Source organism: Phoenix dactylifera, chromosome 8 (assembly GCF_051530095.1).
Source record: "Phoenix dactylifera cultivar Ajwa chromosome 8, Ajwa_hap1_PhDact_Kaust_v1.1, whole genome shotgun sequence".
NCBI classification, from domain to species: Eukaryota; Viridiplantae; Streptophyta; class Magnoliopsida; order Arecales; family Arecaceae; genus Phoenix; species Phoenix dactylifera.
Genome location: NC_143197.1, coordinates 1,709,911 through 1,725,501, shown reverse-complemented (window position 1 = coordinate 1,725,501; position 15,591 = coordinate 1,709,911). Strand labels below are relative to the sequence as shown.

The following is a 15,591-nucleotide window of genomic DNA, read 5'->3' as shown; positions in this document are numbered from 1 at the left end:
ACCGTCATAAAAGCGAGGGTGTGTGTGGAGCGAGCCGTCACATGGGGTCCGGAGGGAACTGGGCCGGTGGGGCCCCACTCTCTCTCTCTCTCTCTCTCTCTCTCTCTCGTTGCCGACGTGCCCACCTCGACCGAGCGAAGGAGCGGCTACAAAACCAGAGACCTTCCATCCGCCTCACGCTCTTTCCCACCCTCTGCTTCTACTACGTTGTCCGGGTCCTCCAATCGCCACTCCGCTTCAGATAGGAGGTGAGGGAGAGGGAGAGGGAGGGGGAGAGGACAGAAGGAGAGGTGACAGCGAAACAAGGGGCGGGGGAAGTACGGCGAGCGCCAATCGAGTCTCTTATTTGTCTTTTCAATCAGTTTGGTTTCTACCCCTGTTATCTCAATTCTTTTTGGAAGAAAGAAGGTCTCTTTCTTGTTTATTTGTCTCTCCGTGAGGCCTTCCGATCTGCATTTATGTCTGTAGTGTTCTGGGAGAAATGCGAAACGAGGCGGCAATGCAGATCTTGATGAGGAGGATTGCTTGTGGCACTGTATTGAGTTCCTAAGCGTGAGGTCTGGGGTTTAAGGGATCTTTTATGGCTTGCTATGGTTTCATTCTCGGTTCTGGATCTCATGGACCAGAACAAATGGAGGTGTCTTCAATCCGTATCGAAAAAAACTGCTTTTAGTGACGCCACTCGTTCAGTAGTTGACTGAGAAGTCTGATTTAACGACACAGAGATCTTTTCTTCCCTGGGTCACATGGTAGGGTTCTCTGTCTCGTTTCTCCATCACAGGCTTTCTCTTTCACCGTTAGTCGTTACGAGAACTTGTACTGCTACCTCGGGGAGGGATATTATCTCCAGCGCAAGAGTCGACAAAAGGTGAAAACTTTTCTCTTTTCACTTCTTCTTCTTCTTCTTGATGTCGCCATTAACCTGAGGTCGGTCATAAAAGCTTTAAGTTTTTTATATCTTTATGTTCTCCTTCTTCCCCGTCCTTTTCCTGGGTTGGCTTGCATCAGCTCCAGCTGAGAAAGCATTAGCCGCGAAGAGAAAGGGATCATTTATAACCCTTTCCTGGGCTTTATTTTTTTGTTTATGCTCCCACGCCGCTGCCTCTTTCCTCTCATTTGTTCAAAGCTCAAAAAGTGAATCAAGAAAAAGAAATGTCCTTTTTTCTTGGATCCATCGTCACTTTAGCATATACTATTTAACAGTGCGTCACGCGGGAAATAATTCCGGTCTTTCGGCCTCCGTGTCTCTTACCAGGTGTTCCTCTTTCTCGTCGGAAACATGAGAACAGAGCCCGGTAGAATTCCCAAGGTGAGATTTTTCTCACAAATTAGATTCTTGTTTTAACAAGAAAATAGCCTTATTACTTGAATCATCTTTGGCACGAGCTTCTGAAATCTAGTCGTTTTTTGCAGTCATCCTCTTGGCCGAAGACGGTGGTGAGGAAATGGTTCAACCTAAAGAGCGCGAAGTTCCATTCCGACTGCAGCAGTATAGATTCCAACCACGTCTTCTATCTTTGGATTGATGACCCGTTATACAAGATCCAATCTTTCTTTCACCTCACCCATTTTTATTGATCAAAACTCTGTTTTCTTCCTTTCTTTCTTTCTCTCTCTCTCTTAATTTTGATATAAAAGGAGAGAGATTGGGAGGAGGGGTACAGGAAAGAAGAAGGAAGAGCTGTTCGGACAAGGACGGCAGCCTTCGTATGAGAAGGGATTTTTCAGGCAAGCACTTTCCACAACTGCTCTCTCTCTATACTAACTCTCTGCTCCCCTGTTTGTTCGTATTTCTCTAGTTCTAAACAAAACTTGAGCTTGGAGAGGGGCATTTACGGAACGAAACGACTCGGTTTTCTTCTCTCTTCTTCCTTGCAGGTGGGTGGTTGGTGGAAAGCTCCGAAAATCTTAAACCGCCCCGATTCGGAGCTGATACGACAGTCGGTTCTTCACCTCCTGCTACAAATCTCAGGTGACCCACGAAACCATTTTAATCTCGGTCGATCAGTATTTTCGAGTTGTTGTTTGATATTCTTGGTGTTATGGTTTAATACTGGGAGTAGGATGTTCGTGGGGACGTGGAACGTTGGAGGAAGAGCGCCCCACGGGGGGCTCAACTTGAAAGATTGGCTTATGAGCACGCCTCTCCCCGCCGACATCTATGTCCTCGGGTATGCTATTCTTGTTGGCTTAGCTTAGGCCTCTATGGCTTTTTGTTGCTGATGATGATTATTCCCTTGCGGCCTCCCCCTTTTTCCTTAAAGAACACGAGCATCTTTTGATCTTTTCCATGTACTTACTGGTTGGGACAGCCAACGCTGCTGCGCCGAACACCTAACAAAAGGCAAGGACATGACCGGCACAGACACTATTCTCTGCTGGTCTTTTTCGACCATAATTAGCTGTTTTATGTATAACGTTTGTGCTTTATTTGTAATGATCTTGTTCTTTAATGTTTCAAGTAATGCTTTATATATAACTTTTCACAAGCTTATATACAATTAGTGATAATTTCAAGTGCTTTAATATTCGATATGTCAAGTTTTCTTGTTAGAGATATATATATGATCATAGATATGTACAAACTTTATTTGAATAAATAACAATATATTTAAATATGTATGAATTTATTCTGATATATCATGTATTTGCATAGAAATAATTCCTAGCAAAGTTTAGATAATAATTTAACATCCACATTTCAGTTATTTACATTGTTTTTCTTTTTGTGTGTGTGTGTGTGTGTTTATATTACCAAAAGCCTGCACTTTTAATGCTAGTATGGGAGTTGCGAAGGAGTATGACGTTTGAGGAGGGTAGGGCAAATTCGTGACTCGCGGACTGAGCCTCTGCCGCTCTACTGTCTCTCAGGTTCCAGGAGATCGTCCCATTGAACGCCGGCAACGTGTTGGGCGCCGAGGACAAGGGCCCCGCCTACAGGTGGCTCTCCCTCATTCGCCAAGCCCTCAAGGGCCCCACACTCGCCCGTAACTCCGAGCCGGCTCAGAAGCCGAGGGTCAGCTTCTCGGATCTCCTCTTCATGGAGGACGACGAGGGAGGATACGAGGAGGAGGGAGGAGGATACGACGAGGAACCGCTCGACTCTTCTCTGAGCGGCCACTGCCTCGCGGCGAGCAAGCAGATGGTGGGGATTTTCCTGTGCGTGTGGGTCCGGGCGGCGCTCATGCCGCACGTGTCCAGCGTCAAAGTCTCCTGCGTGGGGAGGGGCATCATGGGCTACATGGGAAATAAGGTCCGTAGAGTTCCAACTCGATCTCCTCTTCTCCTAACTGGTTCACTGGATTTAATATTGTGATATTTGGATCCAGGGATCGATTTCAATCAGCATGACTCTCCGGAGGACCACGTTCTGCTTCGTTTGCACTCATTTAGCATCAGGAGAGAAGGACGGCGATGAGGTGCGGAGGAACTCGGATGTCATGGAGATTCTCAAGAGGACTAGATTCCCTCGGTCTCATGGATTTTCCGGTCCGGGGGCAGCGTCACCGGAAACCATCTTGGAACACGAGTGAGTGTCCTTAAAAATTTGCATGGAAACTACGTAGCAGGAACAAGATTCTGTACAGTAAATGGACCAACAATCGAATTATGCAAGCAAACTTATATAGAGTTTTACTTCATACAATTTGCAGCAAGATTATATGGCTCGGAGATCTTAACTATCGACTGGCTACGAGCTGCAGCGACACACATGAACTGCTGCAGAGGAACGACTGGGAAGCCCTGCTGGAGAAAGATCAAGTGAGTGATGTTATCAAGTTTGTCTACGTGCATGGTTGTAACTTTGCATGCTTTTATCAAGGAGAGTCGACTGACTGGCATTCATGCATGCATGCTTGCAGCTTAGGATTGAGCAGAGAGCCGGTCGCGTATTTGCTGGATGGGAGGAAGGGAGAATATTTTTCCCTCCGACTTATAAATATTTGGCTAATTCTGACGTTTATGCCGTCAACCCCACCAAATCTAGAGAGAAGAGACGCACTCCGGCTTGGTAAACGCTGCACAACCCTGGCCTCTCTCTCTCTCTCTCTCTCTCTCTCTAGTTGTGCTGCTAGGAAAATAGCTTATTCGGACCACGATAAAGATGCCCAATATATATGAGGAGTTGACTTAACTTTATCTCGACCACTTGATCTATCAACCGGCCAACCGGCCAAACTGCCACAGACCCGGTTGAATGTTAGCTCATAGAAATCAATATTCTATGAAATCTATGTGCAGTTGAAAGAATCAAGCAATTTTCCAAAACAGAACAAGACAAGTCTAGGGCAAATACAAACGTATTGTAGAAAACTTATGCGCAGAAAGCCAGAGGTAGAAATAGCTTAGTCCAGAACATTTCTCGGTCGGCAGACGTTACCCAATTTCTCGTACGCTTCTGTCATGTGGCTCCTTTTTGGCCCTTTCGTGTCAATATCTCTGTCCTGTGAGTTGTTGGAAGTCGGAACTCAAAAACACATGCACAGCCTTATTTTCTGTAGCTGAACAGGTGATTTTGACTTGTTACAGATCATTTCCGTCTCTGTTTCCCATCACCGCCCCATCATCCATAATCCAGGATTAAACCATAATTAAATCAGGATTAGACAGTCAGAAGCAGCTGTTTCGTTTTTATATGCATATAATTTTTAGTTTTTTTACTGCAGCACGTTGGCCGGCCATCTTTAATTAATCACCTTGCTTAGGTAGGAATCAACGTGCCAACGAGCCACGGCCGGTGGTTCGGCGGCCAAGATTAATTAGGCATCTCTTTTTCGGTGGAAAAGATTCTTTGTTCTATAATAGATTTTTAATTTTTTTTTAACGTGTCAGACTCTCTGCCGTATAAAGGAAGCATGACGGTGGCACTGAAAGCTGTAGCCACTTGTTTACCAGAATATTATTTCTTCCTACTGCATTCTCACAGCATGCACTGTTTGATATATTATTAGAACTGCACTTGGTTAAGACATGAAACTATAAGAACAAAACGTAACAAGGGCTGGGATTCAGAGGCAAAGTTTACTCTTTATTCAGGATCCGAATCCGATATGCTGGCTAGCTAACGTGGTCGGTGGTTGGGGATGGGATGGCAGGTGCGACCGGATACTGTGGCGAGGGAAGGGGATGAAGCAGATATGGTACGTGAGAGGGGAGTCGCGCTTCTCCGACCACAGGCCCGTCTACTCCCTGTTCTCCGTACAGCTGGACGACCACGTGGTCGAAGCTGAGCAAGACCGGGACGGCGCAAGTAACGACCAAAGCAAGGACCTCGCGAGAACCGCACCCAATGATCCCAACGCTAGTAGCGGCAGCAGTTCGTCGTCGTCATCATGGGGGAAGGTCGAGGCAGAAGAGCTGCTCCTCCTAAGCAGGACACAAAGCTGTTTGGAGGCATCCAGATTCTGACCAGTGACCACCACCAACTCCATATTTTACTCTCTCTTTTTTTAACACACAAGAATCTCATTCTTTTCTTCAACAACTAGCAAAGCAAAAAGGAAGGAACACCAGCAGCAGCAGCAGCAGTAGCAGAGCATTAGAAGGAAGAAGACGAAAAGACAAGATAGGGAAAGCGAAGACTGCTCCTTGAAAAGCGAAGGTTAGTTTTAGCCGCTGCGGGGGCGTGCCCTGTTCTCTCTTTTTTTTTGTTTTTTTTTTTTCTCTCTTCCTCGGTGGGTAGCAGCAGCAGAAGCAGCAGCAGCAGCAGCCTTTGGTTTCTTGTAGCTGGTGTCCTTTGATTCGGTTAGCCAATTAGCCGAAATCCGCGTGCCGGGTGTGGGGCGCGTGCGCGGCAGCCTTGGTCACGTGCTCAGAGTCGGAGAGCAGTGGCATGAGAAATGTTTGTTAAAAATGGTTTTGGGAGTTTAATTATGGCAGCCACCAACCGAAGTGACAGGACTGTGATGATGGTCAAGCGAGGGGGCAAGAGGGCTTCCAAAATGGACAAATGTGATAGGTTAGGTGACAGCTTTTCTCGTTTTTGTTCTTTCTTTTTTGATTTTAGGTCTGTTGGGTGGGGGAGCTAAATGAAGAGTATGTTTTGTTTGTATTTTCATTCCTTTGATTTATTGTATTTGTTTTGGCACTATACATTGTTTTGTTCGAAAAGATACAAGGGAATACCTTGATCTCTTTTCTTTGGAGAGAGAGAATGGATGGTCTGCACCTTTTGAAGGTGCTTAGCTTTTGTTTGCGTCTTGCCTCGTTACAGCCCTGCCCTGACTTCTTCAGGTTCTTCTGTTTTATTTGTAACAGTGTTGGCTATTTTCCAGCGAAAAAAAACAGTCACAAACACTTGAGGACATAGTCTGAAGGTTATGGCTGTAATTAACTGCGGCTGAGACCTCATTTTGACAGGAGACAGGAAAGCCAGGGGAGCCCAACCGCATGCAACCAATAGAAGAGGTTTATTTGACGCAATCAAATAGCTGCACCGGTTCAATCACATGCATCAAAAAAACAACCATACTGGACAAGAAACACGTACAATACCCATGAACGCTGATTTCTGATGCTGAAATTATTCATTCTATTCAATCAAAAAAAGAAGAAATTATTCATTCTGAAAGAGTAAATAAATGCAACAAAAGAAAAGAAACAGAAATTGAACCAGAGAAGCACAGCTGGTATATTTTTTTCTCCAATTCCAATTGCAAGATCACTTTATATGGGTCCTTCAACCTAAAGAATACTTGTTTGTGCACAACTTCTGGTTTACAATCCCCTGCAAATTAAGCTAGGAACACACCTCCTGGCCGAGGGTATTGGCTGTGCTTCACACAAAAGATCAGCCACCCCATCACATTCCAAAGTAATGCATCTCCTGGCGACGCATTACCGTCAAAAACAAACTGCATCAGGGAATATGACTTCATCACCGAATAAAAGAGTCCATGTACCATAATAGACACAATAAAGATAACATGCACAGGATTATCTCTTAAATCAGCATTCGAGATTCTGTTCCTCCTGATCAAACAGAAAAAGTAAATTGTTAGATATTTTTCACGCAAGTGTGGCAGCAGTCAAATCAGCAACACTTCTGAGCACAGGTATGAAAATCAAATGAAAACAGAAACACCGCAAGCTTGAGTACAATGTTTATGGTGGCCAAAATTTCAAGAGAAGAAATATCTCGGTGCCTGAAAAATCATAAAAGCCAGGCAACCACCAAATAAATACTTATTTGTTCAAAAACATATAATATTGTCATAAGAGGCTTCAGTAAGGATAACTGATCGGCCCTTGTTGCATTGCCTTCTGTACCATCTCAGCCTGCTCTTGCATATGTACAGACATGAAACCAGTGGCTGTAGCAGCAGAAGGTGCTCTTCCAACATATTTGATGTCATCAAAAGTTCCTCTCCCAAGTGCCCTCATGGCAGTATATAAGCGAGGAGCAATATAATTATATGCCCCCATGTTCATCGGCTCTTCCTGGCACCAGACAATCTCAGCATCTGGAATTAAAAAAGAAGAAAACGATAGAAATAAGCTCAGCTACAAAAATCTCGAGAATATTACTTCAAGATAGTTGAGTTTAGTATGTTTAAAAAATATAACCAAAAAATGATTATATAAAGCAAACCTGTCTTGAGAACAAACTAAAAGGTGACCAGCTACTAATCATGGATGATTATATACTAAAAGATATTCAGATAACAAATTGTGATCACCCAACATCATTAGATGACTCAATAGCTGAGCCAACTGGCCAACGAGCAGGCCTGTTGAAAGCCAGAGTCTAGATTTTAGGTCCATCAGATAATGTCATGTCCTCCAGTAGGCCACGTCCAAATAAAGTCCGAGCTCAGCCACTGGCAGCAGTTGAGTCTGGTTATGTCATGGTAATTGTTTATATGTTTGTAATCTCTTTTAGAAACAGATCTTCCAACAGTTCTCTAGACCACAATTTTCATCTTTTTACAGTAATCCTACACCAAGCTGCACACAAAACTAGGCTCATTCGACCCTGAATATTTGGCAGGTTTTCAGAAACAACTTATTGGGAAAATAAAGGGCAATTACAAATTAATCTTTTGTTTAAATCAGCATGCTTGTGTGCCATTTTGCACAATTTACCATTGTATATTTTTCTCCTGCCTTCTAAAAGACGAAGATGACAGGTTCTATGAGTAGGGTTTCACCCATGGTTCACCGTACTGGTGCATACTGCCCCTATACCAGGCAATATTGTACCGGTACTATATCGAGACTCAATATAGGAGTGTACCGAGCCTCGGTAACCGACCATATACTGGGCATACCGACACTGTACCAAAGTGATATTGGTATAGTTCTGGTACCAAGACAACAAGCCCTGGTTTCAACCATATTCAGTTATACAGGGATAAAAAAATCCTCATATAAGGTTAAAATTCCAGAATCACAATGTATGTGCATGTGCAAGTTGTTGTCAAATGACTAGCTATCCAGAACTGAAACTAATTTTCATACTTGGATATCGCTTGAGCTCTCTTTGCATGAGGTCATAGGGGAATGGACAAAGCTGTTCAATTCTACAGATGGCCACATCCTTGCAGTCCTTTTTCTTGCGTCCCTCATCAAGTTCATAGTACACCTGCAAAATAACAGATGCAAGATACAAAGTTTCCATCAAGAAATCAAATGATAGAAAAGGCCAATATCAAATTTATCAGCCCACTCTTGAGGTTGACAAGTTGTTGGGTTGTTAAATGAAGATACAAGAGGAAAAATATTGATTACCTTTCCGGAGCACAATATTAGACGATTAATACCCTCCTCAACCTCTTTATGATCATTTTGGTCTTTTATAAGCCGCTTGAAGCGTGTTCCTTGCTTACCAAAACCTGGGTGGCCTTCAAGATCATCAAATTCAGATAGATGTGATTTGCAGTCCTTGTGCCGAAGCAGATTCTTGGGAGCCATTACAATTAGGGGCTTGCGGAATTCCCTATGTATCTAGACATCAAACCATAAAAATTGAATATATAGAGGAAAATCTACAAATATGATGCTATTAAAGCATATTCATAAACACTAACCTGTCGGCGCAGAACATGGAAGTAATTCGCAGGTGTTGTAACATTTACAACCTGCCAATTGCACTCCTGGATCTGTTTCCGAAGTGTTGGTTCCATCTCCGGTATGATGTAAGGGTTATCGTCACTCATCTGTACATCATTTTATGCATATTAGTCATTAGATGACTAGCAATACTACCATATATTTAAACAGACAATAACAAAAGTGCAAAATTGGATATTTAATTTTTAAAATACCTCTTTTGTTAATGCCAGAAAAATATTTAAGTGCATAATAGTTGCTACATTATGATACCTAGACCACAAAATATCAACTTGTGCAAAAACGATATTTAAAAGTAAAAAAAAAACTATCACATAAATTCTTTCTGTTTTGTAACAAAAAAAAATCACAATTTGGAGCATATCTACAACTACTTAGCAGTGAAACAGAGGAAAGTGAGATGCTGAAGCTATGATTTACAGGAGATAATTTAGGTTTTATACATACAGGCAATCGGCTATCAAAACTACCTGAAGGAAACGCTCTAGCCGTCCACTTGAATGTTCTGGGCCTTGACCATCATAACCGTGGGGAAGCAAAACAACAAGCCCAGTTTGGCGAAGCCACTTAGATTCCCCGCTGCTCAAAAATTGATCAAACATTACTTGGGCACCATTTGCAAAATCGCCAAACTGAGCTTCCCAAAGCAATAGTGAATTAGGATTTTCCATGGAGTAGCCCAATTCAAATCCAAGGACAGCAAACTCTGAAAGGGAACTGCAAAAAGTAGTGGATGTAGAGTGTCAGCATAAAGTCATGCTTATCACAGCTGTAAAATGGTGAAATCTGATGCATAATGACAGTAGATTCTTATCAGCATGCAACGTAGGTTCTCAGAACAGAAAGTGGTATGATCTAAGGTAACAAGCTGAAGTGATGCCCAATCAGTATTTGCAACAGAAAGTCATTCATGATAAAAATTGAAATTCCATACATTCTGAGAGATGATTTTCAAGGAGCACCAAAAGACAAAATTAGGGAAATAATAATGGATAGTATACCCTTGGAATCAACTGAATGTAGAGTTCTCAATTCTCATATTTCACAAATTAGATAAACATTTGCTTCTCAAATTAGTTACTGAGATGCAATAAAGCTCCTTGAGGACCAGTACAAGGCCAAAGAGATCATTGCGGTAGGCATTTATACCTACACAATCATGACTGATCTTTTAAGAAGAAAGGTATGAAATGAAGACACAATGATTCTTTTGATTGTTGCAGTTTAGAATCTTGATCTTATTATTTGATTCTTTACTCAGACCAAATCCTTCTGAATTTGTGCATAATAGATGAATACTGAAATTCATAAGAATTCTTGTACATAGACTTCCAAAAAGATATTACATCTCCCTATTATTGATGTAAATTCAGGGATCTCTATGATGGATAGTCAAGAATAAGAAGTGAATATCAGTTTCATATAAGGAAACAAGTTGCACTCTTTCTCCTTCATCACAGACATTACATATAGCTCAACAGACTCTTTCTCCTAGGAATGATTCTCTGTATATTCAAGATTTCCATCAATCAACAATTTTAAGATTCCATGTTTGCACCTATTACCAGGTAGACCACTCTTTGTACATACATACCACAGAACTAAGTAGAGCTACAGCTATAAAACATCAGTTAACGCAAGCTGATCCAACAACGTGGATATAAGACAAGACAATGGGCTCGAAACATTAGCAAAGGTGAGAAAGAAATATTGTTAGAAGGTGAAAAAAGAAGACATGAAAAGCATAAAGGGTTCTGGAATCTACCAATGCAGTTGTAAAACTGCCACTAACTTGAAGGCTTAAGCTGCACCCAAACTCATCAAGTAGAACAGGAAATCAAAGTTGATCTACTTGTGTGGTCCAAAATTTCATACATCTGAAAGAACTGTTCAATGAAAAAAGATGCTGATAATTGAGATGAAATCAAGTGTTTTTGGTCAGCAGAATCCTCTCATTCATTTCTAATGGAAAATTAGCTAGGATTTGATATGCATGCTTGCCAAGGGGTAAAAAGGCCTAAAACCACTCCAACAGCAACTATTTATGTCATTGTAAATGAAAGCAAAGAATTCTTGGCAGGATGCACCTATATATAGTCATTTTGCTCAATAGAAAGAGACTCTTCATCAAAAGAGAGAGATAAGCTCAGGAAGCTTGAGCAATCTCTTTAAGTAGAAATACTAATAGAAAGAAAAGCGAATGGAAGTCTTCACAATATCAGTCATCTAGGTTTTCATGATGCTTTCTGTATTTGTAAACAAAATGGCTAATTATTTGTTTTTATTATTATTCCTGATGTAAGTAGTTGATGAATTACAAGTAATCATCACATGTTGAGTTTAATTTTGTTCTTTAACCTCAGATACATCGCAGGTGCCAAGTTGTGCAGCTAGTAAAACAAGACCTGAGGCCCATCCTAATTTTCAATTATCAATTTCTGATCCACCTTTACCTACTTTGTTGAATCATAAATAATATAGTCCAACCTCTGAGCTAGCCCATTTTGTTCCTATAATAAACCCACATGGATTTTGATCCCATAATTTGTTATTTCATCATATCCCATCTCTTTCACTCTGAGTACGTGCCCTTTTCTCATTGACCATTAAAGTTGGCATGATTACTGAAGAAAAGATAAATGCATCAAAAATATCAGATAAGTCCACACTAGAATTTCATAACAATTTGCATGTGCTCATCTAGGGTCAACCGGCATGACATTTCCACAAAGATTTGAGAGATTCAGCCACAAAATTGAAACTTCATTCTGATTAACATGTCAGAAGTGTCAAAATCATGTGAATGTGGTAATCCAACAATTCAGCATTTGATATAAGCAACTATAGGTATCAGAGTGCTGAAGGCCCCATGCACAACCCACACCAGACGTTGAAAAAAAGGGCAATATGTTTTCCTCTCCAAAATTAATTGATGTTTTTAGAAAGAGAAAAAACATGCAAAACATGCACCACATACCTCAATGAGCACGTCAATGCAGTTTTTAAGTACATAATGGTTAATAGATATCAGCAAAAAGTAAAACAGATACAAGAATGTAGAGCACACACCTGTTGCTGACAGTAAACAACTCCTCATTTTGATCCATGAGGATATGGTCCAGAGGGCAGTATTTCTCTCCTGTGTTCTGGTCGTGAAGGACTGAGTGGCGATGACTGAAAGTACCTCTTTCAACATCTTGGCCACTCAACCTTACATGGTTTCCTTCCGCTATAAGAGTGGCAAAAGCAAGTGCCTCCCCAACTGCCCAGTCTATGCCTTCCCCAGTTTCAATCATCTGAGCACGTTGCTCAAAAATTTTCTTGACTGCTCGGTGAGGCTTAAAATTTTCAGGAAGAGTTGTTATGGCTCTGCCTACACGTTTCAGAATCTCAGGTTTGACTCTGCAAAATGAAACAATGATTTAAGTAAAGCTGCACCAGAATAAGAGATGTAGGGGATGAAAGGACAAGAGAGAAAAGACTATACCCAGTGTTGCGAATACGTGAAATCTGTTCAGGTGACTTAAACCCTGTCCAGTATGCTGACAGCCAGTCCCTCCTTCTTGGAACATAGTCTTTGCTATTAATGAACTCTTCGTTCAGGATGGAATTGACTTTGTTTTGAATCCTTTCAATATCTTCTTTGGAGACCTGTTCTGATTCTAAAAGTTTGTTTTGGTAAATTTCAAGTGCGCTTGGATGATTTCTAATTACCTATTCAAGCATAAGACAAGTTAGTATAGTGAAAACTTCTTTGGAGTACTGATGACAACCATGACAACAACTATTCTCCAAAGAAGGGAATTTAAGTTCCCATTACTTTACTTTTATATATATATAAAATGATTTAAACAATCAAATGAAAAACAAAAGAAGAAACTGGAAAAAAATAATAGAAAGAAGAATATATTGAAGAGGTAGGCATAAACACATAAGACATAAAATGGCAGTGGATAAACAAAGCCAAACAAAAACAATAGATTGAAGTTTCAAAAACAAAATAGACAGAGAATTATTACCTGATACATTGTAGGCTGTGTGAAAGAGGGCTCATCAATCTCATTGTGCCCAAAACGTCGATAGCAGACTATGTCAACCACCACATCAGAGTGGAACGTCTGGCGCCACTCTGCTGCGAGCTCACAAACATGGACCACTGCTTCCATGTCATCTCCATTTACATGAAAGATTGGAGCATCCAAAGCTTTTGCAACATCTGTACAGTACTGCGAAGACCTCCCAGACCTCGGATCAGTTGTGAATGCAACCTGATTGTTAACAACGATGTGAATAGTTCCACCTGTTGTATAGTTGGGCAGGGCACTCAGATGTAGAGTCTCATAAACCACACCCTGCCCTGCAAAGCTTCCATCACCATGAATCAGCACTCCCAGATTCTTTGTCCTTTCAGTATCATTGGAATAGTATTGCTTTGCTCGTGTCTTTCCAATTACAACAGGGTCCACAGCTTCCAAATGGCTAGGATTCGCAACTAAAGATAGATGAATTCTCTTCCCTCCTCTAGTAGGCCTATCATAAGAAGTACCCAAATGGTATTTTACATCACCAGTTCCAGTGTACAACCCATTCTCCCCATCCACAGGCTTTGTACCACCACTGAATTCACTAAATATCTGCCGCAGTGGCTTCCGGACCACATTGCCCAAAACATTCAGCCTTCCTCTATGTGACATTCCAATAACAATGGTTTCCACCCCCATGTCAGCTGCTCTATCAAACATCTCCTTCATACCTGGAATCAGTGTCTCTCCACCTTCAAGACCAAATCTCTTCGCAGCAGTCCACTTGGTAGCCAAGAAATTCTCGAACTGCGTGCTCCAAATGAGCCTATCGAGGATGACCTCGCGGCGCTCCCGATTGTATTCTCTGGGTTTCACTGTCTCGATCTTGTCCCTTAACCAGTTGCACTTCTCCCTATCAGCAATGTGCATGTATTCGTACCCGATGGGCCCACAATAAGCCTGCTCAAGTCTGTTCAAGATCCCCCGAAGGGTCTGAACAGGGCGGTTCTCTGACAAGAAACCAGCCATCCTCCATACCCCCAGGAAGAACTCCCTATCTAAATCTGCCTCGGTGAATCCATGAAAACCAAGATCCAGATCGTCCGGAGTCTGACGCTCCTCTAAACCTAAAGGATCCAACTTGGCTTTCATGTGGCCATTGACCTGGTAGGCCCTAACGAGGAGCAGCAATCTCATACTCTCCTGGATGGTCTGGCCGGAGATGCCCGGAGAGGTGGCAGCTTGGCCGACGAAGTTCCTAAAGAAGTTGTCCCAGGACTCATCGACGCTGTTGGGATCAGCTTCCCAGGCTCTCTGCAGCTCCTCCAAATAGACGCTGCTCGTGCCATCGAGGAAGCTGTCGGTGAGCCTGGATAGGGGCACGGCGCGGGGGATCGGGGCGGCCGATTCGGCCTTGGATCTGAGGACCGTGGAGTGGAAGCCCCGGGTGGGCGGATGGAGGAGAGCACTGGTTCTGGTTCTTGCAATGTGATGCGGTGCCTGAGCTAGATTTTTCCTAATGGCTAATCTAGCTACGCCCGATGCTGCCCTAAACCATGCCATAGCGATCGATCTCAACACAAAACTGACCTAAATCAAAAAGATGAAGCCGTAATCTTAGGCATTTCTAAGTGAAAAAAAATGATCAGAAATCCTGAGAAAAAGACGACGATAGAGAAAATAATCGATCGCGAGTTTTAAATTTTCATCGCCATTACAGAGTAGTAGATTTTCAATAGATTCGCACAGCATGTTACGACTCTAACCGGAAAAGAATTACTTAAAATGTTGGAAGATTCAAAGAGAAAACACGAAGAAGGGACGGATTTACGCTAAAATAGACGATCTTTGAGGGCGTGATCATACCTGAGAGATGGAGAGTTGGAAGAAAACCCTAACCCTAGATCAGGTGCGGTGGTATTTCGCCAGCCTTCCGTGGAGGCAAAGTGCAAGGCGCAACCGCCTTTCTGCTCCGGTTCAAAGCCTCCAGCTGCGCCGTTCGGAACTTATAATGAACACCCCGAGTTCTTAGGATACACTCCCTCGCGTCCCTCTCGCTCTCGTTCTAGCAATCCAGACGGTGTACTAACGGGAAATAAGGCGTACGCATGAGTCGGGAGAGGACCGGGTTCGAGAGCATTTCTATCGACCTTAAGAACGTGGTCGTAGACTAATAATACCATTCTCTTCGGACCATTTCTCTCCTGCCTTTTACAAGGAATCAATTTAAAGAATGGAACCAGATGCCATCATGCCAGCGCCCCACGTTTAATTAATGGCTAACGTGCGTTTGGTCATGGAACAAGAAGGAAAAAAAAAAAAGTGATCAACGGAACCCATTTTTGATTGGAGTTTACAAAAAAAAACGAGATAGAAAAATAGTTTTTTTTCACAAGAATAAGATTTCATATTTTATATTAAAAAAATATATATATAACATGAAAAAGTTTAATTTGGGATGAAAATTAGAATATTTTTTTAAAAAAAAAATGTTTTT

At 42.1% G+C, this 15,591-nt stretch overlaps 2 protein-coding genes across 3 annotated transcripts; one reads left to right on the top strand and one right to left on the bottom strand.

Moving 5' to 3' along the window:
* Positions 1–185: 185 nt before the first annotated feature.
* On the top strand, positions 186–6,190 carry LOC103711323 (type I inositol polyphosphate 5-phosphatase 8-like). Its single transcript, XM_039124200.3, has 11 exons — positions 186–868; positions 1,256–1,309; positions 1,414–1,489; positions 1,639–1,728; positions 1,879–1,972; positions 2,064–2,171; positions 2,872–3,253; positions 3,330–3,529; positions 3,654–3,762; positions 3,864–4,012; positions 5,097–6,190. The coding sequence occupies exons 2-11, from the start codon at positions 1,280–1,282 to the stop codon at positions 5,407–5,409; spliced, it is 1,551 nt and encodes a 516-aa protein (XP_038980128.2). The 5' UTR covers positions 186–868; positions 1,256–1,279; the 3' UTR covers positions 5,410–6,190.
* Positions 6,191–7,058: 868 nt separating this feature from the next.
* On the bottom strand, positions 7,059–15,296 carry LOC103710784 (uncharacterized). 2 transcript variants are annotated; one of them, XM_008796675.6, is made up of 9 exons: positions 14,961–15,296; positions 13,092–14,684; positions 12,560–12,786; positions 12,142–12,474; positions 9,543–9,789; positions 9,030–9,158; positions 8,731–8,946; positions 8,461–8,584; positions 7,059–7,463 (listed from the first exon to the last, which is right to left on the bottom strand). In XM_008796675.6, the coding sequence occupies exons 2-9, from the start codon at positions 14,655–14,657 to the stop codon at positions 7,225–7,227; spliced, it is 3,081 nt and encodes a 1,026-aa protein (XP_008794897.2). In that variant the 5' UTR covers positions 14,658–14,684; positions 14,961–15,296; the 3' UTR covers positions 7,059–7,224. The 2 variants fall into 2 exon arrangements, with proteins under 2 accessions (XP_008794897.2, XP_008794906.2); XM_008796684.6 differs by having other exon boundaries at positions 13,092–14,679.
* Positions 15,297–15,591: the final 295 nt, after the last annotated feature.

Coding starts and splice junctions, on each gene's coding strand:
- LOC103711323 (XM_039124200.3), top strand. CDS start 1,280: ATGAGAACAGAGCCCGGTAGAATTCCCAAG. Junction 1,310..1,413: donor AGCCCGGTAGAATTCCCAAG/GTGAGATTTTTC, acceptor CGTTTTTTGCAG/TCATCCTCTTGGCCGAAGAC. Junction 1,490..1,638: donor GTTCCATTCCGACTGCAGCA/GTATAGATTCCA, acceptor TTGATATAAAAG/GAGAGAGATTGGGAGGAGGG.
- LOC103710784 (XM_008796675.6), bottom strand. CDS start 14,657: ATGGCATGGTTTAGGGCAGCATCGGGCGTAGCTAGATTAGCCATTAGG. Junction 9,159..9,542: donor GGCTAGAGCGTTTCCTTCAG/GTAGTTTTGATA, acceptor AATGATGTACAG/ATGAGTGACGATAACCCTTA. Junction 8,947..9,029: donor TCCATGTTCTGCGCCGACAG/GTTAGTGTTTAT, acceptor TTTGATGTCTAG/ATACATAGGGAATTCCGCAA.